Here is a 27864-nt window from a genome sequence, read left to right on the forward strand (position 1 = left end):
GAAACAATGTTGGTTAGCCCTGCAAACTTCCTCATGCTTCTCAATCTTCTCTGTCGCTGCTCTCTTAGCTGCTTCTCCAACCTCAAAGCCACCATTCCCCAATCCTACCAACGGAGAGACTCCACAACACATGCATGTTTTCCCTCAGACCAACTGTAAATCAAGACATCTGCAGGCTGAAGTGTCGATCTACCCTCATTCGAATCAGTGAGAAAGTTAACAGAAGCTTCTTTCTTCACTTGTACTCCAGCCCTCCAAAATGCATCACACAAAATGTCTCTAACATGATCATGTCGGTATTTAAAATCCGAAAATATCTATAATGTGCTGCATGGTCCCCATAAGCTTCTAATCTACTCTTTTTGTATACAGGGCAAAGACCATCATCAGAGTACAGAGGAAGCATAAGACGGTATCAGAGAATGACATGATACTCCACCTGTGACATATGCTGTCCAAGTCCCTCTATCAGAATAGCAAGTAGAAAATCTTTTGCATGTTCCGACTGCAAGCACCCAATGATTGCTTTCTGACGAGTAGATAACTTAAACTCCCTCTCAAGACTAACAACAATCTTACCGTAGAAAGCTTCCACCAAAACTTTTTGTGGTTTTGAGGGGACGGTAGCATTCACAACCAGAGAATCAAGGTCAAAATTGGAAAGATAGAGACGCAATGCACTGGTAGCATCATCAAGGATCTCACCCATAGGCACTGGACCACAACTCCTAAGAATGTGGTTCTGAAGCTCTAAAGTTTGAAAACGAGAGGCCATAAAAGCAAAATCAGAGACATCAAATGCACAATAGATACCTAACCTACCAAGGCGTAATGGAAGCATCGCTAAACGCCATTGCAAATCCCCAAAGCTAGGACCATCAGCTGCAGAACCATGTGAAGGTGCTGATCAAAAGTCTTAGCTGCATCCCTAAAAATGATGGTGGACAAGTACGAATCACAAATACCAACTTGGAGAGCCCAACACAAGCTCGTAAGAGTGCCAACTCACACTGTGGATCCTTCAATACAGCTAAACGGTCCATCAAAGTCATAGCCTTTTCAACACGCTTGCGAGCAAGACTCATGACAAAAGAAGAATCAGTGCTGACTGCCCCTCCAAGCAACCTGACTCCCATCTGAGGCCGAGATAAATCTGAAGGAAAGAGACCGGGACTGAAGCGACGTGGATCCAGTGATGACCAAAATATCTCAGTCTTAGCCACATTAAGAACCAACCTATACGAAGGTCCTTCTTCCTGAATCATACGCAGAGCTTCCGCCACCTATTCTGTATCCCCAATCAGAGTCCCATCATCTAAGCATAAAGCCTGGAGTAATAACTGACAACTGGACTGAATCTGTAGGATCAGAGGGTGCAACACAAGTTCAAAGAGAAGGGGACCCAAAGGATCACCTTGCTGAACCCCAGAAGCAGACCAAATGTAATCATCCTCTAAGTATAACCATATAGAGGTTTTGTCAAGAAGATAAAATTATACATTAATCCGGTATCATTTTGGTTACTCCGAGGCGTATAACTTTCATTTTTATATCCTCTGGTTTTGAAAACTATGGAGAGATATTTTAGGAAACTCGTACTCAAAAGTTGTGATTCTAGATGATACTATTTGAAAACAAACCATAACAGATAATCTTAGGCAACTTTCGTGTCGGCTCTGTGGCAAACCCAATCTAAACCAGTGTTCGTGATTCCGAACGAAACCTCGGAATTCCACCCAATATTTCAGTTTTTCAAAAAACTGGAATTCTGAATATAGAGTCGAAATATTAATTATTTCGAAATCAATCAAAATTCCGAATATGATAGGGGTCGAAATTTGATGAATTTCAGTTTTTGGATTTGTCGAAATTTCGAGAATTCCGAAATCCCGAACTATGATCTAGACAGACAGAGCTTCAGCTACTCGAGTTGGGGGATTTACTGTGCAAGACATGGAATGTCCCGACCCAGGTGAATAACTCGGTGATATAAGCGACCCTTAGTAAGCAAAGCTGATCTCAAACCGCCCTTAGATTGTGTTGTTATAGGGGTTGGTATGTGTAAAATCCATTACCCGTCTTGCAAAATCACTTAATTATTGATGTATCGAGAATCTATCATTAATAGAACAAAGAAAACACATATTTTTGTTAAAGAAATGTAAAATAAAGAAAAGAAAAATTGTATACTTGCTCCACAGGTTCATACTTACTCTAACGATGAGTAAAATATGTTTTATAAAGAATATGCGTGATATACTGTGGACTAAGGCTTTGACACTTACAACCACACCCTCCAAATGGAGAGGTCCAATTACCTTATTGATGTATCACCTTAAAGCAAAAGATGGAATGGAATGGGAAATGAATACATCAGAAAAGAGGATTAAATCCTCGTAGATGGGATCTTGGAGAAGGATTTCTTCAACATCCGTAGACCGTAACTCATGAAAAGGTTTGAGGCGCTGACCATTGACTTTAAGTGTACTGTTGTCTTTATGGTTATTTAAAGTAATAGCCCCATAAGGGGTGACTTCAGTTATATTAAAAGGACCAGTCCATCGAGTATTCAGTTTTCCTGGAAAAAGATATAATCTAGAGTTATAAAGTAAAACATTTTGACCAACTTCGAAATATTTTCGTAAAATATGCTTGTCATGAATCGTTTTCATGTTGGTTTTGTAATCTTTTGAAAGGTCATAAGCATCATTTCGAATCTCTTCGAGCTCGTTTATTTGTAGTTTACGCTTTTCACCTGCCGCATCGAGATTATAATTAAGGGTTTTGCCCACAGGGCATGATGCTCTAGTTCAACTGGCAGATGACAAGGTTTTCCAAAGACAAGCCTATAGGGGGACATCCCTATAGGTGTTTTAAAAGCGGTTATGTATGCCCATAGTGCATCGTTCAGACGGAGAGACCAATCTTTCCTATTTGGATTAATTGTTTTATCTAAGATACGTTTAATCTCTCGATTAGAGACTTCTACTTGACCACTTGTTTGAGGATGGTATGGAGTTGCAACCTTGTGGGTTACTCCATATTTTTTCATGATATGTTCAAAAACCCGATTGCAAAAATGTGATCCACCATCACCGATGATGGCTTTTGGAATACCAAATCTTGAAAAAATGGGTTCTTTTATGAACCCGATGACTGTTTTGTTATCATTGTTACGACATGGTATGACCTCAATCTATTTAGATACATAGTCTACGGCTACTAGGATGTAGATGAAACCATGAAATCGATTCCCCAGACGTTGAAAATCTCCACTATGAGAATGGGATTTAAAGGCATCGTGTTACGTACAGAAATATGATCGAGATGTTGGCAACGAATACATACTTTGCAATGAAGAAATGCATCGCGAAAGAGTGTTGACCAACAGAATCTACATTATAAGACCTTAGTAGCAGTTTTATTGGCACTAAAATGCCCTCCACAAGCCTGCTCGTGGCAAAAGGAAAGAACAGCAGATTGTTCCCATTCTGGAATGCAACGTCGGATGATCTGATATGGGCAGTATTTGAAAAGATATGGGTCATCCTAATGATAGTACTTTACTTGAGCCAGGAATTTCTTTCTCTGATTTCTATTCCACAATGGCGGAGTCTCTTCAGTCACCAGATAATTCACAATATCAACATACCAGGGTGCAAAAAGGATCGCGTAAAGGTGCTCATCACATTACACCATAACAACATTTTTGTGACGCCTATTTGGCGTCAAAAAAAAATTTTGTGATGCCAATTTGGCGTCAGTTATTTTTGTGACGGCATTTTGGAGTCACAAATTTGCGACGACATTCTGGCGTCACTTTTTTTGTAATGGTGTTTTGGTGTCAAAAATTTGTGACGGCATTCTAGATTTGTGACACCATTGCATTTTGGCGTCACTTATTTGTATTAATATTTCAAAAAAAAAAATGTTGCTAGCCACATTTTAAAACTACCTGCGGGTGCTCTAAGCACTGCTATAAATTTCTTTCCATTCATCCATAACTCATTACTATATCACAAGGTAAAAAGTAATCTTATATTAAAAATACTTTATACAACATTGTATTATATTCTCAATTGTCAACAAATGTAAATTTCACTCAACAATAGTGTTAACAATGCCTACATTATATATGTTCCTACACTTACAAGGAACCATTAGACAATGACTTGTAAAAACACAAGAAAGACCTCTCTCTCAAAGACTGGCCACCATGTTTCATCTTTCTCGTCTTCTTGATAGCCTTCTTTCAAACTTCTCTCCTCCATCCTTGAAGTTTTGTACCATATGCAATAGTATCAGCGTTCGGCAAACAACGATAATATTACATTACAGTCCAGCAACACTTCCCAACAAGTAAAATAAGGTCCACCACTACGCATCACAAAAAAAAAACAATTAACAAATGCCAAACAAAGCCCCAAGGTCCTAGTTATAGATATAAGTATTAAACTATTCAGGCATTAGTTATAAATGCAAATATGAATTGCAACACATAATTTGACCATTGATTACCTTTATACATATTGATGTCAAGCTTGTCGATCTTCACTTGAAATTGCACTAGTGCATATCGATTTTCCCATTCCTTGGAATAAAATCTAATTAAACAAATGCCTAAATGTGTTTCTAAACATAGAATCTGTCCTTAGGATGCCTAATGGGGAGCTAATTTTCAACATAATGCAATAGTATGTAATGAAACTTATGAGGACAATTGAAATTCACAACCTATTGACCTGTACACATTGAACTCCATCAACCCATTAACCTTTACACAGTCAATTTCACGATGAAGACTCAATACCCAATACAAGAAAATCATATAACACATTACCATGTACACATTCAACTCCATTAAAAGTAGGGTTTTTTAGACTTTGGTCCTAACAATAGTTGGTTTATTAGGGTTTGGTCCAGAAAAGCTCCTAGTTTTGGTTGTTGACTATCAGTCAACTGAGTTGATTGTGGTCAATTTGCATGTATTTTTGAAATAACAATAATACCCCTCGCATGTAACATCACGTGCTTCCAGTTTTATCAAATTTATTCAACACGTATTGACATATGACTTCTCATTTCGATGTGGTCGTCAGATTTTAAATTTGCGCATCTCGAGAATACAAGTTTCGATGTGCTTCCAGGATAGCGGCATTTGTTGTCTCAAAGACAAAGTTTGCATCATCCATTCCATCACAGGCATCAACAAGGGAGAATCGAGTTGCTTAAGCAGAAAATTCCTCAATAGCTTGGCGCAAGGTCCTAAAATTCCCAATAGATCGACTTGGACATTTGTATAAGGTCAAACTCAAACGGCAATTTTCCCTGTATAATCAGCGTTTATGGTATCCTCTTTGTGGGCAGAAAGAGGGTTCTCAACGAAATTGTGGGCGAAGAAGCTTAGACTTGTGGGCAGCGTTTATGGTATCCTTTTTGTGGTATCCTCTTTGTGGGCGAAGAAGCTTAGACTTGGAACGAAATTGTTCCTTGTCAACAAGGAAGGCAACTAAGAAAAATTACGCGTGTTTGGTCTGAAAGGCTCGTTAGATAAATTGCAACACTTCTCATCGCTACACCATAACAGACTATTACTAATGGCAACGCATTTTAAGTCAAATTTTCGCAACGCGAATAATAAGCGTTGTAAATATGGTGTGGGTAAAGTGTTGGAAATATTTGCAACGGTTAAAAAGCGTTGCAAACCAAATTTTCCAACGGTTATTAACCATTGCAGAGTGATAATTACTAACGGTTAAAAAGCGTTGCAAACCAAATTTTCCAACGGTTATTAACCGTTGCAGAATGACAATTACTAACAGTTAAAAAACGTTGCGTAGTTTGATTTGTAACGATTATTGATGGATGCTTTAATATTTATTTTTTGTTTTGCAATGGTTTAAAGTCGTTACTAATGTGTTGATATGGTAAAAAAAATTATTTTAATTTTTTTCCTACCCTAAACCTGCACCTCCTGGTTTCATATAGAAGCAAATAAAATTATCAATGCTTTTTCATACAATTTGATAAGTAAAATAAACACAAACAAACGCCTGAAAAAAATATTATATTCATTGAACTATATATATATAATTTCAAAAGAGTTTTGAGGGTTACAAATTCAGATTTACTAAGAGTTACAAATTTCTATACGATTTTCCAAACAATTCTGAATCTTCAAAATGCAATAACAAGCATTACTGACGATGGCTTCACTCAATATAAATCCTAGTGCCACTCCACAAAGCCCATCTAATTCCAAAATAATCACAAAACAAATAATGAACTCAGAAAAACAATCATACTAATTAAATTCATACAATTAATTAAATACTTGAGACCACCCCGCCCCCCAAAAGATAGACCATTTGTTATCTACTCCCATATCTCGACGACATAAACAATGATTACATAAAATCGGTGCATAAAAAAAAAACCTTGTAGTAACTTGACGAGTTGAAAATTGAAAAAATAGAGAGTGGGGTTTAAGTTTTTACCTTAACAAGGAGCTTGAGGTGAGCATGACTCATCAAATTGGGAAGCAATTATTTTGGCCTTCTTGTTTTCCCTTCATAAAATCAATACCCTACACAATACACCGAACGACAACAAAATGATCTATCAAGCTAAGAAAGAACTTGCACGAGTGATAGGTCTTACATGTAAAGGGTCCTGTACCCATGACTTAAAAATAGATTTCCAAAAGTCCACATAAATATATTATGAATTAGCTCACTTATGCAAATCTCATCAGATATACAAATGAACCTGATTAAATAGCGATTCACATGCAGGACCTTTATCGATCGAAAAAGAAAAACTAACGAGTAAATAAGAGATTACCAATCAAAGGATCATTTCACTTAGAAAAGTCTTTCATGCCCTCCTAATGTAAGAATTCCCATACAGCTTCTCCGCAGACGTTCTTGAGGATGTCAAAAGTTTCCTAGACCTACCTATATATGATTCCTATCTCTTGAGAATTGCACTAAAATATGGGATTCAGTGGTGCAAATTCCCTCATGCAATCAAACACACCCTAGTTCTCAAGCCACTTGATAAACAAATAAGGAGAGAAGGACACAAAAGCAAATAGATTCTTATATCAACAACTCATTGTATATTTAGAACATATCACTTTTTACCTTCAAACATAACTTCTCATAAGTCATATCTAGCCAAAAGAAAGACTTAACCATTGAATATCACCAAATAACCAACGGTGATTAGTATTTCAGTAAAGCAATAAAGTATTCTCCATATAACCTAATTTCATGTTACCTACCAAGTTCCCATGTTAAGACGCCCATCAGTAATTGGAACACTGTAGACACACAAACAACATGTTAGTGATAAAACTGGATAGAGATCGAAGAGAGTGTACTACCATAATTGTTAGAGGGTGTGGTCAATCACGAGCTGTATTATCATAAACAAAAACCTCCGACAATAATAAATTCAAGAACCAATGTCACATTCTAGATCTTGAAAAGAAGTATTGTTTGCTAATAGGTATCCATCAATTAACAAACTATCAACAATGACTCCACATAAATGCTACCCAAAAAAATAAAAAATTATAGAAAACTAACCTACCCTGAACTCAGCATATGATTTTACCACTGAAGCCAAAGAATAAGTTCCCATGCATAGTTGACGTTCTATAACCTCACTCAAGGGTCAAGCCCTGACCTTTGGAACCTTGCTACTTGCTCTATTAAAGAAAAAAAGAAAGATATAACGAAACAAGTCCTACGAGTTAGACAAGACTGTGTCACGCAGAAACAACAGTCTGGCTCATCCCACCCTGACGGCCAACCTTTCCATTTCCAACATTGTGCTCAACCCGTTGATAGCCATCACCACCACGTCCTAATTGGTGGCTCAAGAATAGCCATCAACATTGTGAATTAAAATTTATGCAGAAAAAGTAGGAAGGACTAAAAATAGGAAGTATAAAAACATATCAAGATAATGCCTTACTGTTCAAAATATATTAATATAGTGATAAATGGAGAAACATTATCTGTGCTAACAATCCTAATATTTGGGGTAATTCGAGGATCATAATGAAATTAAAAGTAAACTCACAAGACCTCTGGCTACACAATTAAAGAACAATCAAGTCTAATAAAGTCAACAATCCTTCACTAATTTGAAGCATGCAATTTAGAGCATCATATATACATCATAATTGTTGACAGAAAAAAATTCTCTAGAGGTCAATGTTCATAAAAAAGGTCTTATGACTTCATGGTTAAAAACCTTGATCGACTGAACCATAAATACTTCAAGATAGTGTATGACAGAGTTGACAGTTTACCTTATTTAAGCATCTGTGCGCTTCTAAAACAGATTTTAGATTCAACATTGGTTCGCCCATTCCCATAAAGACAACATTTGAAACCCTATGCTTAAAGAGCTCTTCTACACTTAAGACTTGAATAAATAAAACAAGATATGCAACAGATATAGAGTAATCGATCATAAACAAAGTTTCTAAAAGAAAATTCGTCAAAGCGAACCCACAAGATGACCTGCTCAACAATTTCATGCCGCTTTAGATTCCTCGAGTATCTTCCGCTTTAGTGGAGGAATCAACGAGGAGCTCTATGACTTCCATGTGCTAATCCTACCTTAAAGTGGTTATATATAAATTGACATATGTTTGTAACGTAAAGATATATTTCAACAAGTTGTACTAAAAAGGGTATATGTTCGTGAACAACAATGGAGCGATCACCCCTGGTCTGTAAATTTTGTAAAGAGAAACCAGCATAGGTAATAAACTAGCTAACAACACTATTAAACTTTTAGCAACAGTTACTTACAAAGAATTACACAACCACTGCTGTTAGAATTTGCTCTGTACTATTGATGCAAACAAAGGTAAACCTAAACAAGTACATCTCTTATACTAATAGCATGAATTACACAACAGATAGGTATTCAGTTGACATAGTGATAATATTGTCTTTGTTATCCTCGTATTTGAAGGGTACCTGCGGTTCAAAGGCCTCTGTAAGCAATATATTAGCTGCTTTAATATCTGTGTATGAATCTCCTTGGGCAGCCTTCATGTAGGTCTTGCCTGAACAGCCTCTGAAATAAATCTGCAAGATTCACAGAATAAAATTAAAAGAAGAAGAATGTATTGACATAGAAACGTTCGTAAGGACAAATAAATTACCATGTGGGAGGACATTACAGGCAATTGTGTCAGTTACTGCAGTGAAAATCCAATTCAGCTCACCGAGAAATGTTTTACGGTCATTTTGGCGCCCATGGATTTTATCTATAAGAGAATGGTCGATGGTATCACATAGTAAAGAACGTGCACAAAACCTGGCAAATAAAAAGGTAGAGAACTCAGGCTAATAGCAAGCACAATCAGAGTGCAATATATAAAGTATTAACCACACACACACAAAGAGATAGAAGTTTTTTTTTTCTATTGAATAAGTTATGGGGTTAAGGAAGACTACCATTTACAATCAAAGCAAAAAGCTTAGAATTCAGTATAAGAGAATGATCATTCGAGGGAGGTACAAATTTATAGCAAACATATATTTTCCTAAAGATACAAATATAAAAGTATAAAATTAACATAGAGAGAAGTAAACATAAAGATGCACAAGTATCAATTTCTAAAAACCAGGAAAAACACAAATGGTTCATAAAATATTCCGGCACGTATTACAAAGTTACATAGCATTTGTCGATTATACTTATTTTATACCTTTAATTAAAAAAAATCATAACTTGTATCACCACATCCAATTAATGGATGGACTGTCTAAATCACCACAGACAAAAAGAAAAAAACTAAGTCCGTGGATTATGAAAAGTACATTTGAATCTGTTGGGGTAAACTTCAGAGCAAGAAATGAGCAGTTCTGGTTGTGTTGTACTTGAGATATGGACATATGGTACAAAATAATATGCAATATCACATAATCATTTATACAGGACAACCCGGTTATTGCATTCGTAAAACTTTAACAAACAATAGTACATAACAATTTATAGAGGACAACGAAGCTACTCCATTTATAAAATATGCTTGGTTGAAATGATAAATTCACCATGAACTTAGAAGTTTTGGTGCATTGTGAACAAAAAGGGGAAGGACTTCATGTAAATGTGTTTTCTGATATTGCAAATACAGTACATTAGCACTAACCAACTAAAGCCTTACATGACATTTATGACTATAGATAAACAAAAAAAGGGAAGTAAAAGATTATAACATGAAGCTATGTGTTATTGTAAAAAGCACAAGACCTGTCTAAGCAATGTCAAAATGAATATGAGGGCTGAGGCAAGAGACAAGGAAATAAAAATTACCATCTCAATGCCATCTTGATTGGTGTTGTGAGGCAAGATGTGAATACGTCAGCAGGAAACTCAGCACTCTGAGGAAGGGTCTCATGTGCTTCACAGGCCGCAAGTAAAATACAGTGTTTGATGGAAGATCCAGACGAACCAGGAGAGCTCTAATCTTGGCGCTGATTAAAAAATGAGAATTATATTAAAAGACAGACTAATACTCCAAATAATCTAGCATACGTCTTCCTGCCGATGAAGTAGAAAAAAAAAACTAGGCCTAGGAAGATATTAGTAACCTCTACAAAAGCATTTACTATCATCCCTGCAGCAGAGCAATCGAACACATAGATTGAAGGTGTCTTCAGCCAGGAGTCCAGGTCAGTGATTGGCAGCGGAATGTACTGTGTGTAGCTCTGAACTCAATGCATGACGAGCAGATTCATGAGTAACAAAAACTTGCACCTTCAACTGTACGGAAAAATTTCGAAAGACCTCAAGCCAATTGCAAACCTTATTAAAGAATCAAATTTCACCATTAGCAGTTGGTTTTGGTACTCCATGGCCATTATAATGGAACAGGACCCTCTCAGCCTTAGCATGTTTGCGACAAGTAAGACAAAGTTTCTTAACTTCGTCTACAGTAGGGTCAAGTTGAAGCTTATATTTTGCCTGCAGAACACCCCCAATTGACTTAAAGATACAAATATCGACAAATGAAGTAAAACAACAAACAGGGCAGAACGCCTTTTAGTCTTACCCTCGGTTGCCATCTTTTGTATTGGAGTGACAAGGCTGCCCCAATTTGCTAAAGAGCTTTTGGAGGTGCCATGGAAAACGGATCTGCACAGATGGGAAAATTTTGTATGAAGCACACATATGTATTTGCTCCACTAAGCCAAGGTATTCAAATGCCAAAGATATATGAAAAAGCAAGATATCAGCAGAACAAGCCGCAATGTGAAAAAGGTGATAAAGGACACAAGCAAACATAAACCACGTTAATAACAACCAACAGAGAACCAAAAACCACGTTAATAAAAAAAAATTGCAACCTATGATATGTTTGACAAATGTTAATTAAGGAATGAGGAGAGTATATAATAAACCTTGCTAGTACTTCTGAATTTCCCAAAAGTTTTGAACTCTTCCTCGACTTCTGAGACTGAAGCATTTAAGGGCAAACTCTTTACATAGATAGAGTAGGTATTGAGCCTGGATCTGGATCAGGATTTGGATCGAGATGATGATTTTGAGGAAAAAGAATTTCAATTTTAGAGATTTTGAAATGCGTACGAGAAGGTATTGAGCCTTGAGCTTCTTGAATTGAATAGAGAGAGAGGGATAGCGACAGAAGAGTGTAGCGGCGGTGAGAGAGAGGGAGAGAGAGGAGAGAAAGTAAAGTTATGTTTTATATTTCAAGTTTGTAACACTTCTCAAACACTTTTTAAGGTGATAGCAATTAATTCCTGAAATTCATCAAAATAAAGTAACGCTTTACAACATTACTAACGCTTATGTAGCGTTGGCAACTTGCTAACGGTAAATAACCGTTGCAAAGCAAAAAAAGTACGTGTTGCAAATATCTTATTATGGTGTAGTGCATGTTCTCAACATATCCTGGAAGTAGAGGGATGATGATCCACTGTCCCCGAATTCCGTGATATTGATGATGGGAAGAACTTCAAACGGCAAGATCCACTCATCTTTCACACCATACTTAGCTCTGAGAGCTGGCTTTTTCTTCAAATCATGTAAAAATTAATGGTTTGTTTGATTTCTTGTTTGTATAATTTTGGAATTGCGCTGCAAAAGATGATCTATTGTTTTAGCCGTTGATTTATTTGGTCAGTTAGATTTGTGACACGTGGCAAGTCAATTTGAGTGGTATTCCAACAACAATTTTACTTATTCACGTGATGTTGCACGCGAGGGGTATTATTGTCATTTCAAAAATACAAGTAGATTTATCATAGTCAACAACCAAAACTAGGACTAAATCCTAATATTTAAGCTTTTCTGGACCAAACCCTAATATACCAACTATTGTTAGGACCAAAGTCTAAATAACCCCATTAAAAGTAACATAAATGACTTTTTTCAAATTCTAATAACTTCTAAATAACAAACTATTACCAATTTAGCAAAGACTTCCAAGATCGCCACTGTGCAAGCTAGGTTCCTCACTTAATGGTAGGCTGCTACTTAGAAATATCAGTCGTCAAATGTCACATGGGCCATTGCATGGAACACCACGAATAAAGAAGACAATAAACAATTTATTTAGGGAGAGTAACCATAATATAAACAGAAGTAGATTAGTCCTAAGCAAGCTAACAAATTTTATTGCAAACCATCAATATCGTTCCAAAATAAAGAGTGCCTTGGCCTGACTGGCACCTGACATCAGCATAGATGCCAAACGCACTGCCACGTTAGAATTAACTAGTTCACTCTGCTATGCAGATTCATACCAACCCTAGATACAAGTCCAACGTTCTGCTTCATTACAGTTCACTCGAAAAGATTTTTTTTTTTTTTTTAAAAATAAACTTAAAAAAGTTTAGTACTTAAAATAAACTTAGTATTTTCAACCATTCCAATGAGCAATGATATTCACTAGCCAGAGTCCCCATCTCTCCAAAATTAGAAATGGTCCATCCATTCAAGTATTAATAGTGGACACAAACTCTAGGAGTCTAGGACCAACTAATCTACTAAAGAGAAAAGCTCAATTGCATGAACATCAATGAGCTGAAAATCAGAACAAATACCAACTATTCTTCAAATTCTCTCAAGTTTCAAATCTTTCCCCAATAAGTGATCGCTTCGTAACAGAAACCAACAACACGTCAACACTAACAGTATATTGAGATCGATGTACCTCAACAACACACATTCCATCATAATCTAACCATCCATCAATCTAAAAAACAAGCTTAAGCAAACTAAAAACATAACAAAACAGTAAAACAAAAGAAACTCAAATACCCACGAAAAGCAGTCTGAATTCGGATAGCAACCCATTCTTGCCTCACAACCCTGAAATTTTTAGGTGGAGCACGAACTACAGTAGCAACAGCAACATTAAAAGCATCAGCAGTTGAAGAACACTCAGAAGTCTCTAAAGCAGCTCTATGATGACTTCCTTTTGAAAACCCTTTCCACCTTGTACTCAAATCTCCTGATGAGCTTCTCCATAGTTTCCACTTCTTGTTCTTATTACCACTAACCTTCTCCTCCACAAAACAAAATATCGAAACCTCAAAACTCAGTAAACAAACAAAAACAAGAAGAAATGAAACAAAATGAGAGTTTTTTTTTCCAGCTTACTTTGTCATCTTTTTATGGTTTTTTCACACCAACTATTGATTTTAGGCATTTCCCTGAAGCACCCATTGTTAAAAATCGATTCTTTGAGCTGATTCCAGCTTCAAAACTAGAGAGAGAGAGAGAGAGAGAGAGAGAGAGAGAGAGAGAGAGAGAGAGAGAGAGAGAGAGAGAGAGAGAGAGAGAGAGAGTCGACGGCAAAAAGTGTCCTTTCTCTTCCACCCACCCAACCCTTCCATATATAACACGAGATTAATCAGGAAGTAAGAGAAAGAAAATAAGAAAGGGAAAATTTCAAATACCTAACTGGATTTCAACATAAGGCTGGAACAATCGGAAGTCTCAGATTAATTACGAGCTTTAACGGCTATCATCCTTTTCTCAATTAAATCAGTAGCATCTTCAAGCGTTATTCCAGGCACATCTCCTTCTTTTTCAGCGTCTTTGCCTTCGAGACTTACTTCAATCATTTCTACAGTTTGTTCAAACTTCATTTCTAGATTTCTATGTTTTAATCGAAGGCGAATTTGGTTTAGTAATGGCAACTGGGGAGGAGTGGTGAAGAAGAGACGAAGTATTTGGGAGAGATGGGAACTGATTTTTGAATTGTAATTTATTTGAGAGAAGACACAGTCCTTAAGTTGTAATTTTTTTGCATCTTAGACACCTTGACGCTCTCTTAGCGTCACAAATTCTTAAAACTCTTAAATTTTTAATTGACTAAATTATCAAATCATTGGTGACGGTTTTAGCAATTTAGTGACGCCAAAATGGTGTCACAATGTTCCTGACGCTAATTCGGCACCCTAGTGTCACAAAAAACCTGTTATGGTGTATGATGAGAAATAATTAAAATATTATTGATGCACAGTAGTATGATGATGCGTGAACAGTAAATTATGGTGAAAAAATAGTAAATAAGTACTCTCTAAATCATATGAGATAAGGGAGAGTAGTCGTGTTTGCCAAACTCTAGTTGCACACTATTTGGATGCGAGTCTAGATTAGAAGTATGTTTCACTAATGAGAGTCAAAGTAGTAGGTATAAAGTAAAAATAATGAATTTAAATGATGAATAAAGGTGTTAGAAGGGGTTTAATCCGTCACGTGATTCGATTGACTATTAGTTAGTATCGAATCGCTTGTATTGATCCCTAGTGAAGACCAAATCCTCTCGGATCGAGGTTTCACTAACGAGAGAGTGTAGCTCCACTACAAATTTCTTTGGTGGTGGCTCTATACTTTAGTTCTCCGTTATGAGCTTTATCTCTAGTTACTCATAACGAAGAACTTGACATTCTTTTATGTAACACAATAAAACTACTAGCTACTCATCATCACATGGCTTCATAAACCTTCTCTAATGGAGGTTTAGCCGTGATTCATTGGATGAACAATATCAAAACAGTAAATTAAAAACATAATACTATAGAAATTGAATTGAGAATGAAACAAGCTTTTATTTGAATTGGTTATAATGGTGGCTACAATTGCTAAACCTAATTATAAACTAAAGAAACATAAAATTACAACTAAGGGTTTGCTAGAAGGGGAGTCAAAATGTTTAGCCTTAACCCTCTTTATATAGGATAGGATTAGGGTTATATTTTTGTGCATGGGCCAAAAAGGGAGACTTTGGGCCTCTAAAGTGAGCCCAAAGTCCATTAAGTTAAGTCTAAAATGGCCAATTCTATTGGAAATTTTTCAATGTCCTTTTCATCCACTTTTACAGCTCTGGTTGGGGCAATGTTGGGTCTATTAGAAATCCGATTTCGAGCCGGTCGTTTTAACATAAAGTAGGCCCAATTCTAAGGCCCGAGTCCAAAGATACGGCCTGCCGAAGTTCTGTTGACTTTTCTATCCCTTTTCTACCCGGATTGACTTTGACTGGACTTGAAAAAGACTTTTCTCCATGATTCCTGAGCTTTAAACGTAGAACTTCCTCGACAATCATCTTGACTCATTTTTCATGCAAAAGTGATGCTTTTAGTCACCTAATCAACTTCAAGTCCTAAAATGCACAAAAACACATAAACAATACTAACTCTTATTTATTATAAATATAATTGGCCTAAGTAGACTACTATTAAGGGATTTAAACTACACTTTTGGGTGCTTATCACACCACCCCTAAACAGTATTTTACTTGTCCTTAAGCAAATATGAGAAATAAAAACAGATAAGTAGCAAAAAATGTAGTTCTAACTAATCTCGTTTCGCAAAGTGCGATTGCATTGACCATATGCAATAAGGTTTTAAACAACTAGGAATTCCCTAGTGGAAGAGTTATAGCCTCGTGAGAGTTTTCCATAGAAGGTACTCACAAACTTCATTCATACTACAACGACTAAGAGATAAAATAAAATTTCCTAATTAATCTTAGATATCTATACATCTCAATAACAATATAATAAGAACCACTACAAGAAACAGGGATTTTGGCTACAATAACTATCGTCGCTGAATATTACAAAAATGTCGTAATTAAATTTTGCGACATTGTTTAGAGCGTCACCTGATCGTCGCTAAAGCTATAGTCGACAAAGATACAAAGCGACGATTTTACAACATCGCCAAATATGATACCTTCACCGAAGATAATAATTGTCGCCAAAATTTTAATTTCGTCGTTAAATCATCTTCTTATTCTTTATACAATAATGTCGCAAAAAATGGTTTTTTGGCGATGTCTTCAAAATTGTCGCTATCAAAACCTTATTAGCAGCGTTTATATCGTCAATAAAGGTCAATTTTTTTTGAAAATTTTAGTGTTATAAGCGACGTTATAATCATCGCTACAAATCCATTTAAAAAAAATAAAATAATTAACAACATATCTATTGTCGCTAAAGATAAAAATAATTTAAAATTTTGTATCGTCTAAACTATTTGAATTTTTTACAAATGCAAACCATTTGAACTAACATTTTTTCACTTCCATGTATCATTTTTATTTTTTTCTAACATTCAATTGAAACACAAAAACATCAAATATCAAACAAAAAAAAAACATTTATTAAATATAAAACGGAAAATTTACATCAATCTGTATATAGTTTTGACATGGTCAAAATATAAAAAATAGTCTAACAACCTCCAAGTAAATTTATTCAGTCTAAATCGCTTTTATAAAACAGTAGAACGTCACATCATATCACTGCCCAGATTGAATAACTGTCTCTTGTAATAGCCAGACCAACCTTTAGCAATTTTACAAGTCCATCTGCAAAAAAACAAAAAACAAAAATAAAAGACATTCTTTTACAGACTTTAATAGTTTGGTGCCAAAGACAAAAAATAACAACTAGATATTAAGAACCAGTATAGAATAATACATAAATTACATAACAACAAGATTAATACAAGATGACCTACACTAGTCACTCTTAGTTTGATCACATTACACACTCTAAACTCTTAATCTCTTTCATTTAATGAAAGTTTTGAAAACAATACATACTTAAGCGCTTTGTGTGAATCAACATACCTATAGGTCAGTAACTCTTTGTTTTGCTCCATTATTAAGTTCTCAGGGCAAGCCTGCCACAACATTAAGTAAAGAAAAAAATAAATTAAAACTCAAATTAAAGATAAATTTCAGACCACCCGACCAAGAAACTTAACCAAATATGAGAAAAATCATGAAAGTAAGTAGAAAGACAATCCGAAACAAGCATGCTGCCTAGACTACTTCATTGTCAGTTTTGATTGCTCGAAGGTCTTTCCTTTTCATCTCTGACTCATGTATAACCTATTCACTTTTTCCTATTGCCATATAAGGATGGTATATTACTATACCCTTTCAAATTTGCTATTACCATATTCTAGTGGTAGCAACATTTACCTGTTGATTAATCTGGTTATTTAAGCTCTTATGCCTTTCCAAATCTCTGATCTACTTCTAAGCTAAGCCATCAGCTCAATCTCGATTTGCTACATCATCTGGGAGGATATATCATGAATTCGATGCTGCAATAGAATGTAACCGAGGCTTCCATCCACTTTGACGATGGAATATTAATAAACACTTGATTCACCCAATTCCCTAAAGCACCTCAAAAAGTATAAAGCCAAAGTCAGGCTCTTAATATTTAAAGTTTGGTAGCAAGATTAGCTTATACATAAACACATTTCCTACCCTTTAGCATGGTAGCAACATTAGCTTAATTCAACACATCAACTTGGTCAAGGCAATCAATCTATAGAATGAAAGTAAAGTTATTAAGAACAATATAGTATGGCGCCAAAGACATCAAAATAACAGCCATACATTAAGAACCAGTCCAAAGTAATACAAACTAAGAGCTTGTAAGTCCATCATGCATGCCACTCAGAAAATTAAACAATACATAAATGGGAGGGCTGATGGTGCATGTGCAACAAGGAGTAATATGGATGTAAAGGACAAACCATGCAATTATAAGTGAGGTTGGGAATTTATTTCAATCAAGCCTGCACAATAACAATTTATTAAAAGGATAACAACTATTTGTGTAAAGAACAAGAGAAAGCAATATACAAGCAACTGCAATGGAATACAATATTAAACCTTCCAAAGCTTATAATGTTAGCTAGCCACTAGATAATGAATACTAGCACCAAACAAAACAATTCCCAAAGGTATTTATGAAATTCAAGTTTAAAAAATCAAGTAGATCAAACTATCTTAAGCAAATACATTTCATATGCTTTTGAATGAAACATGTTGCAAAGAACAAATAATATATGTAGTAGCAAGCAAGTTACATTCACAAGTGTTGATATATGTAGTAAATCAAAGTCAAATATTACCTTTCCACTCCCAAATAATTAATTTCCATGTCTTTGGACATCAAAACTGGTTCTTTGCAGATTTTAGACTATTCATGTATATTCTAGCAGTGCATTATTTCATACATTCCTTGGCTAGTATCTCCACTGTGAAAGCCACCTACCAATTGAAAAGAAAAAAAATGTTGAACTGTGTATCCACCCATCCAATTTCATTAAGTCAATCACACAAGCCCATTTTGATTGACATGGTAAATAATTACCTAAATCATTCTTAGGTTTCCAGCATATTCAACCGTTTAGAAACGAGATGAAACTACTAAAAAGGAGCTGGAATTATAAGTCCACAAACATAAGATATACACTACCAGCTAAAGCACAATAAGGGATATGTAATAGTGAAAATAAGTAAAATATATAAACAATGATTATTTTAGTATTTCCTATATTAGTTCCTCAGTATGGGTCCAAAGCCACTGACACAAATCTTGATCTAGTGGTAGCGTGTTCATTACTATGATGCTAACTACTATTTGTTCATATATCACTGCATTTTTAAGAAGATATTACCTTCGCCCAATCCCATCCCCCCAATCCCAATCGCAACATTACATAGAAAAAAAAAATCATTGGATGTTTATTCTAAAATCTAGAAAACGTACAATTGGTGAGGTAACTGATGACAACGAAAACAACCTATCTTCTGGTTGAAGCTTCCTGGAACGCTTAAGGCTGCATCAACCATGTTATATAAGTTTGTGTCAGCAATTATCTTCATGATTATAGTGTCATATACAGGTAAAAAGGAGACATACTTAGATGTGCTTTTGGATGCATAAAGGAAACCTTCGAAACCTTTCAATACATTCCCAGATTGACTAGAATCTTGCAAGTAGCTAATTCACAAACCCATTTCGAATGACATAGTGAGCAACAAAATGAAAAATCAAATGAACTATGAATTCATACTACAATCAAGAACTACATACCATGAAACTTCGACAAGAGGAAGTCTAATGCATGTTGGTGCTTGTTGATTCTTGTTTATTGGGCATTGCATCCTCTGCTTCGTCAACATACAATCTGAAAACAATCCAAACAATACTATAGGGAGTTGTGATACACACCACATAATATAAGGCATGCAATTAAGTAGACAACCAAACTAAAAAATCCACACAAGATTTGACTATTTAGAGAGAAAATTCTACCTCAACTTACAAATTGAATGCAAAACCAACTATGTCCCTATACTTTGAAGCCTAGCACATAATTTAAATTCCAGAATCCAAGCTGTTCCAAACATCACGCACAACAAAAATTAAAATCACAGTAGTAAGGATTTCACAAGCAAGCAACCATACATTCAAGCAGTATTTATATGTACTAGGACACCACTACAAAAAAATAAATTAGAACTCACACAAAATTAAGTCCTTTATTCTACTTCAATCTCAACCCATATTCAAACCAGAAAACCACCTTGTTATGTGGGACCTTCGTCCTCTTGGCTTGACTAGTAACAAAGTTGAGAAACTTTGTGATCTATGCAATATCACAATGAACAAAAATGATGTTTTTGGTGACAGCAGTGCCCTGGCTCCTGGAGGTGTTAGAATTGGTACCCCTGCTATGACTTCCAGAGGCTTGCTTGAGAAGGATTTTGAACAGATCAGTGAGTTCCTCCACTAGGCTGTTACCCTCACGCTGAAAATCCAGAAGGAACATGGCTTCTTAATGTCAGAGATGAAGTACCAGGATTAAGTGAAAGAACGTTGCAAATGTTAGTTAGCAGGTTTTTTTGAGCCAACAAGTTTCTCTTTTACTTGCGTATAAAGTATCATGGAAGTAACTCTGTACCTTTTCTTTTTGTTGTAGGCACCATCTGAAACCTACACCTTTGTTTTATTTTATTATTCACATAGTCAGTCACTTGGAATTTTCAAGACATGGCTATGCTGAATTGTATTTGCTGTAATTGGTCTGATGTTTTCCATGGTACATCAGTGTAAAACTAAGTGTGCAGTTATTCTTGAATAAAGAAAAGTAGCTTGGAGTTGAAAAAAAATACAATTATATTTTTGTCGATGGGCAGTGAAGAGACTGAAATTGAACAGAAAAATCATAGCTTTCCAATATGAACTTTCTACTAACAAGTTTAATTATGGAGCTTACCAAGCTTTGGTTGAACGAATGATGAAGGGAGAACAAATCGAATCTCCCACTTCTGTTCTCATTTTGTTCCAATCCTATTTAGGCAAAAAATAATGAAGCAAACTACAATAAAAAATTAAAAGAAATTGAAAAGGTTACCTCAAATTATATAAAGATACAACTATTGATGGAGGGATTCAGAGAGACTTTGAGGTTGGGGGTTTGGAGGAAGAGGCCGAAGACGTAGGGTTTCTTTTCTTTCTATTTTTTCTATTGTTTGGGTTTTTCTATTTTTTTCTTTTTATTGATTTTACAGATTATTTGTTTTGAATTTTTGACTCAAAAGTTAAAAACTTAAAACAATAAGCGGGAATACCAAAAAAAAAAATATCGCTCGAAAATTGGGAAAAATATTTTCGATGGAACAAGTGTCACTAAAGATACCCAATTAGCTCCAATCCATAGAAGCGTGGAAAATACTGTGACAAATACCGACGATTTTATCAACACGGAAACTTACGAAGCATTTAACTATACTTTTATCATCGCTCAAAAGTTCATTGCAATGTTCATATGTCTCACGGTACTATTTACGACGATAAAATGATCGCCAAAGTCATCAATTCCCCTTACGACAAAAAATTATTACCGACGATAAAAAGTGTCGCTGATAGTAATTATTGTCTACGTTTTTCTATCATCGCTAAACGTTTCGTCGTTGAAAAGGCATTTTTGTTGTAGTGAATAATGCTTTTGAAACATAAGTTAATACACGCATAATAATCAAATCATCTAAAAATATACATGCATGCTATGAACTATGTTATGAAATGCAATGGTAGGTCCGTTTATGAAACTTTTGGAATAACGTCCTTAAGTAGGTCCTCACAGTTTGTCAAGACAAAAATACTATGATTTTTCCACTCAAATTAGCTCACTCCAGTGTGTAGTGGACACACGTTTCTTGACAATATCAATGACGTCCAAAGGAGCCGAGGTCGATCAATCACATCTACCACTTACTATCACACTAAATTAATTCTAATTGAGCTAGAGGTCTTTATTAGGTGATACGGGACTGAGGTGATAGTTTAAGAAGAAACGGAATGGATATTCAAATAAACAAGTCTGAGATAATAGGGTCTTCAATTACATGTAACTAGAGAAAACTTTGTTCTTACTTTGCTTCTACACTTAGTTTCCATCATTAGCCTTTTATTTTGGCTTTTTGACTCTTTTTTATTCTATTTTTGGAGTTTTTGTTTTTGTTTTATTTCTATTTCTATTTTTGTTTTATTTTCTTTTGATAGAAACTTATTTTCTTTTTCTTTTCTGAAACAACTAACTAATTTTTGGTTTTCCACAAGTTTTTCTCTTTATTTTCCTGACACATCCTATTCTCAGACTCATTCAAAGATGGATAGTTTTTTTTTTTATTGGTTTAAAAGATGGGTAAAGGATTTGTGGTTGTGAAAAGGCTAATTGAAAGACTCAGAGGGGCGACTAGCGGATAATTACTTATAGGTATGCATTTTTAGCTATATCGATCCAAAGATGACCTAAATTCTCGCTTAAGATATGGTATGGTGATCAAATAAGTGGATATGTGATTTCTCTACTCATATTATATGTATCTTTTGTGTCATCACTTAGATACTTACTCATATGAGGCTTTTAGGCTAGAATTTCATAGGATATGTAAAATTAAATAGTCTAACCTAGGTCTCAGAAAAATACTACCAAGTACACTCATACATGCTCATGCAAGATATATATATTTTTTTTGGTTAAGCTAGGGTTTGGCAGCCCATCACCTGTTATATTGCTTAAGAAACTCTTACATAGGTTGTTCATTGGGCATCCTCCTCCACAATACTATGAAGGGGCTGATCAAGGGGGGGAACAAAGAAAAAAGAAATTAAATTATGTGCATCCTGTGATGGGCTAATAGTAGCTAAATAGTCTGCTGCCCTATTCGTCTCTCGTACCACATAACTGAAGGAGATGTACTCAAAGAGAAGACTCACATTTTGGATGGCAGTGACTAAGTCCAGGCAGTACCAAGGGGCTTCTCTTGCTTATTAATAACATTTACTGCCCTCAGCAAATCTGACGCAACTTTCACTTTTAGAATCCTCTCATGGATGCATCTTTTTAACCCGACGTCAATAGCTAAACGTTCTTGGAATAACACTGATTGCATTCCGCCTTTTCCTGTGAAAGCCGCAACCACTTGACCTTGGTTGTCTCGTATTGCCCCTCCATGTCCAACACCATTATTGCTTAAGCTTCCATCAGTATTGAGCTTAACTCTATTTTCGTGTGGTGGATCCCAAAAGCAACCAGTAGGCACCGGGGCCTTGAACTACAGGTTGAGCCCTATTCTAGTACCCAAAGCTCGTGCATTCAAAGAATCATTTACATGTGGTTTCAGGACTACTAGGTAGTTTTTGAGGTCTCGCTCCTGCTTGTAGAATAGATCTAATGCGTTCCTGCTGGAGCCTTGAAAGTGTTGCTTGTTTCTTTCTTTCCAGATGGCGTCCATAGCAGTGCATAAGTAAATTTTGTACACTTCCCCTAATTCATGCCTTTTGTAAAGCCTGATAATGGACGACCATTCTCAGTTAGAAGATCTGGCATCAGTAGAGATACTGAGTAGCTCTTTAATCTTGGATATGACCTGTTGGGAGTAAGGGCACTCAAAGAAAGGATGCTTAGAGTGTTCTCTACTGCTATTACATAAGCAACATGTTGAGTGAGAAATGACTTTTCTTCGCACCAGACGGTCTTGGGTAGGTATAGTGTTGGAGAAGAGTTGCCAACATGTGAAGGAATGCCTTCGCAAAACCCATTTTCCCCACACAAAGTTATACCACCTCATTTTGTTTCCAGCTAGGCTGAGAGCTGTGTAGGCGCTACTAGAGGTATAGAGACCACTCTGGTGGGGTGTCCACACTATCTTGTCTTGTAGGAGATTTCTATAGATGCTGGTAGTGAGAATTTCAGTCTTGAGATCAGAAGACGGCATGAGAAGCACGTGGTAATTCCAATTACCATTATCTAACAAACAACTGACCTTGGCATCCATAGGAAACTGCCACGCTGACAAGGCATCGACATTAAACAGGAGAGGAGAGTTGCCATACCAGATATCATGCCAGAGCAGCGTATTCTCACCATTAGCGATCGTATACTTGATGAGCTTCTTAGCATCCTTTCGGGCATCTAGAATTTTTCTCCAAGACCAAGAGAAGTCCTTCGGAGTTGTCATAGTCCAGAAGAATTGTTATTTTATGGGGTGTTTCCAAGTCCAATCCACCCATATTGTTTCCTCTTTGATCGCCACTTTGAAGACTAATCCGCAGTAGGCTCCCCGGTTCCATCTTTGAAGATTTGCAAATCCAAGTCTTCCTTCATTTTTGGTTTACTCATGGTACACCAGCTAGCATGATGAAAGGCTTTCTGCAATCCAATAGAGGACCATAGAAAGCGAGCATAGATTTTCTCGACTTGATCTAAAACCGTTTTAGGCAGAATGAACGTTCTAGCCTAATATATATGGAAGGATAGAAGAACTGACATGATCAACATGGCTTTTCCTGCATGAGAGAGTTGTCGGGCTTTCTAATTTGTAACCTTTTGGGCGAATCGTTCAATTAAAGGTTGGCATTCTCTTATGCCCAATCTTCCCGAGATCAAAGGAAGGCCCAAGTACTTGACAGGGGGTTTTACCAATTCAACTCCTAATAGAGAAGCAAGTGATTGAGCATCTTGATGGTTGAGGGCACCAGCAAGAATGGTGGTCTTGTGAGTATTAATGTGTAGTCTAGTTGCCCTTCCAAACTCCAGGAGACATTTTTTAACCGCAAGTATAGAGTTGCTATCCCATTTACAAAAGAGAAGGACATCGTCGGCGAAGGCAAGGTGTGATAGTTTCACTCTCTTGTATTTAGGGTGAAACTGGATTCGTTTCTCATTGATGCTTCTGAAGAGAATACAGCTGAGAATTTCCATAACCAATACAAACAGATACGGAGATAAATAATCTCCTTGTCTTAAGCCTCGGGCACCAAAGAAGAATCCTTCGGCAGCTCCATTGATCATCACTGAATAAGAAAGAGAGAAAACACACATCTGGATCCATTTTCACATAAGGGGGGGAAACTTGAAGGTGTGCAATATAACTTGGATAGTATCCTAGCTAACCATATCAAAAGCTTTCCGGATGTCTACTTTGATAGAGCACCGCTAATAAACGTAAAAATGTTAGTTCTACTCACGAATAAATGATGAAATTCAAACGGAAGTAAAACTAAAACTATACGAAGACAGTGTTTATCAAAGATTATTATACTCTCGAATCTATCGAAATAGAGTGGAGTAAAAGATTCATTCCACTCCTAGTTCTTTAGCATTCAATGTTTTCTATGACTACGAGTCTATCCAAAGTTAGTGAGAGTAATGGTGTGGAGTTATACTACGATGTGAATTCAAATAACAAGATACGCTAATTCAAACTAAGGAAATGCTAAATTGATACTATATGATAAGGAATTAGGGGGGATTGATTCCACCTTAACTCGACTTAATTTACTAACGAAGAATCGTCGTAATCCGAATTGAACTGCTTTCGCATAACAATTGGTTCTTCCTAATCCCTAGTTGTTCATGGTAATCTCTACCAACTAACATCTAGCATGTGAAACAATAATCAAACCCATTCTCATGGTGAACTAACCGTTTTCTAGAATGGAATGGAAAATCACGACTATTCTACGTTAACACAAATCAAGCTTTATCAAGGCTTCTTCAACCCCCTCTAATGGAAGTTTAGCCTAGAATCATTATGCTATCATTTCTCTTGGAATTCAAACAAGACATCAATAAAAGATTGTAAATTTACTTATTTCAATTCAAATGGAAATTTAATTATGCAGGAATCAATTGAAACTAATAATGATAATAACTAAATCTAGGAATCCAAACTACAATGATTAATGAAATGAAACTATATTATCAAGAACTAAATTACTTTATTAATCTAATGAATAAATAACAATTGATTCAAAATACTAAATTAAAATAAGGTATAAAACTAATTAATAGAATGAAAACTAGATCTAAAACTATCTCTAATGGCTACTTGCTACCTAACCTAATTATGCTTAAGAGCTAAGTCTTGTGTGTTGAAATGGAGGAAACCAGATCCACATTTTTGTGCATGGGCTGAGAAGCCATGTTTTGGGCCGGAAAATCGAGCCCAAAACCCAATCTCTTCAGTCCACAGGGCCCTTTTCAGTTGGATCTGACTTCAACAGGATTTTCGTCCACTTCTGCTCCTTTGATTGGGTCAAGGTTTGGACCATTGGAAAGCTCTTTCCGAGCCGGGCGTTTTGACATAAGGTAAGCCCAATTCCGAGGCTTGAGTCCAAAGATACAGTCTTCAGAAGTTCTGCTAACTTTTGTGTGCTGTTTCTTCCCGTGTTGACTTTGACTTTTCAGCTTTTAACCGGGCTTTACAAAGGCTTTTTCTCCTTGAATATTGGCCTTTAATCACAGAACTCCTTAACAACCAACCCTTGCTCCTTTATCTCGCCAAAGTGGCACATTTCTGTACATAATTGACTTTAATGCCTGAAATACATAAAAGTACGTAATCAACATTAACTCTTATTTATTACTTGCATAATTGGTCTAAAAGTATTATTGTTAATGGGTTAAAACTACAGTTTTGGGCTCTTATCAAATCACCCCCAAACAGCATTTTGCTTGTCCCCAAGCAAATATGAGAAATTAGCATAAGTGACCAAAAATAGAGTTCTAACTAATCTTGTTTTGCCGAGTGTGATTGTATTGACCATATGCAACAAGGTCTTAAACCACTAGAAATTCCCTAGTGGACGAGTTATAGCCTCGTGAGAGTTTTCCAGTGAATGTACTCACAAACTTCATCTATACTACAACGACTAAGAAATAAAACTATTGTTTCCTTATTTATGCTCCCAATTATCTATATATCTCACTAGCAATAAATAAAGAATAATCAAGTCGAAACCTAAGCTAATATATGCATAATAATCAATCATCTACGAATAAACATATATATAATGAGTAATACTATGAAATGCACTAGCAGGTCCGTTTATGAAAACTCGGAATAACGTCCTTAAGTAGGTCCTCACATAAATGTCAAGACAAAAACCACTCTGATTTTTCTGCTCAAGTTTCGCTACTCCACTACAGTATGCAGTGGTTTACCTTACAATCTCAATGACACCTAAGGAAGCCGGAGTCGATCAAACACATCTGCCACTTACTATCACACTAACCTATTCCTAATTGAGCTAGAGGTCTTTATTAGGTGTTGCGGGGATTAGGAGATGGTTTAAGAAGGAAGGAAATTGATATTAAAAAAGAACAAGTCTGAGATAATAGAGTCTTCATATTCTGTAACTAGAGAAAACCTTGTTCTTTACTTTTGCTTCTACACTTTGTTTCCATCTTTAGCCATATTTTTCTTTTTCTTTGGCTTTGACTCCTTTGATTCTATTTTTGGAGTTCCAACTCTTTATTTTATTTTATTTTATTTATTTATTTATTTTATTTGGATGGAAACTTTCTTTTCTCATCTGGAGCGACTAACAAATTCTTGATTTCAAAGGTCTTTCTCTTTTATATTCTTCATCTCTATTCTCAGACTTATTCAAAGAATGGGTAGGTTGATTTTTTTTTTTTTTTTTTTTTTTTTTTTTTTTTAATTTTGTTTTGTTTTGTAACAGGGTAAAGGATTTGCGGTTTATGAAAGGCTAAAGAAAAGCTCAGAAGGGCGACTAGCGGAAAATAATTCATAGGTTTGAATTTCTGGCTATATCGATCCAAGAAGGGCCTAAATTCTCGCTTAGGATATGGTATAGTGATCGAGCAAGTGGACGTGTGATTTCTTTATCCGGATTTTACTTCTCCCTTGTGTCATTTCTCAAATATTCACTCATATAAGGCTTTAGGCTATATTCTCACAAGATTTGTAGAATAAGTACTCTAGCCTAGATTTCAGAAACTTACTGCCAACAATCATAGATACTCATGTAATATATTTATAGATAGATGCAAGGATTATTACCTACATATTAACCTAAATTTCTAAAAACTATTCTAATGCAAAAGCTATATGAGATTTCTAGATTATCAAGGGCCTAGAGAAGGAAAACAATACCAATATTCCTAAGTGTACAACATAAACTTTTTATTAATATTTTTAAAATTTTTGAATTTTTAACTAGAAAA

The 27864-nt window shown here is 35.7% G+C and overlaps 2 protein-coding genes across 32 annotated transcripts; both read right to left on the reverse strand.

Annotated features, from left to right (window-relative positions):
- Positions 1 to 4016: 4016 nt before the first annotated feature.
- Positions 4017 to 11750, reverse strand: LOC147523814 (regulatory-associated protein of TOR 1-like). 18 transcript variants are annotated; one of them, XR_015217535.1, is made up of 10 exons: positions 11436 to 11748; positions 11087 to 11169; positions 10840 to 10998; positions 10626 to 10742; positions 10348 to 10508; positions 9191 to 9345; positions 9003 to 9113; positions 6844 to 7324; positions 6498 to 6586; positions 6052 to 6252 (listed from the first exon to the last, which is right to left on the reverse strand). XR_015217535.1 is itself a non-coding variant. In XM_086599722.1 (10 exons), exons 4-6 carry the CDS (start codon positions 10359 to 10361, stop codon positions 9043 to 9045), a joined length of 240 nt encoding a protein of 79 aa, XP_086455848.1. In that variant the 5' UTR covers positions 10362 to 10508; positions 10626 to 10998; positions 11087 to 11169; positions 11436 to 11745; the 3' UTR covers positions 6052 to 6252; positions 6498 to 6586; positions 6844 to 6952; positions 7282 to 7324; positions 9003 to 9042. The 18 variants fall into 18 exon arrangements, 12 of the variants coding, with proteins under 12 accessions (XP_086455898.1, XP_086455848.1, XP_086455823.1 ...); XM_086599722.1 differs by having other exon boundaries at positions 6844 to 6952; positions 7282 to 7324; positions 10626 to 10998; positions 11436 to 11745; XR_015217531.1 differs by having other exon boundaries at positions 6844 to 9113; positions 10626 to 10747; positions 11436 to 11750.
- A 4900-nt stretch (positions 11751 to 16650) lies between these two features.
- LOC147523815 (uncharacterized) lies at positions 16651 to 20950 on the reverse strand. 14 transcript variants are annotated; one of them, XR_015217566.1, is made up of 9 exons: positions 20602 to 20914; positions 19909 to 20133; positions 19648 to 19719; positions 19416 to 19509; positions 18448 to 18586; positions 17795 to 17855; positions 17501 to 17701; positions 17144 to 17196; positions 16651 to 16879 (listed from the first exon to the last, which is right to left on the reverse strand). XR_015217566.1 is itself a non-coding variant. In XM_086599871.1 (9 exons), exons 5-9 carry the CDS (start codon positions 19502 to 19504, stop codon positions 16801 to 16803), a joined length of 399 nt encoding a protein of 132 aa, XP_086455997.1. In that variant the 5' UTR covers positions 19505 to 19509; positions 19638 to 19719; positions 19909 to 20133; positions 20602 to 20653; positions 20740 to 20943; the 3' UTR covers positions 16651 to 16800. The 14 variants fall into 14 exon arrangements, 11 of the variants coding, with proteins under 11 accessions (XP_086455997.1, XP_086455947.1, XP_086455966.1 ...); XR_015217565.1 differs by having other exon boundaries at positions 19638 to 19719; positions 20602 to 20912; XR_015217564.1 differs by lacking the exons at positions 17795 to 17855; positions 18448 to 18586 and adding exons at positions 19089 to 19158; positions 19242 to 19322 and having other exon boundaries at positions 19638 to 19719; positions 20602 to 20904.
- Positions 20951 to 27864: the final 6914 nt, after the last annotated feature.

This window comes from Coptis chinensis, chromosome 1 (assembly GCF_015680905.1).
Source record: "Coptis chinensis isolate HL-2020 chromosome 1, ASM1568090v1, whole genome shotgun sequence".
NCBI lineage: Eukaryota > Viridiplantae > Streptophyta > Magnoliopsida > Ranunculales > Ranunculaceae > Coptis > Coptis chinensis.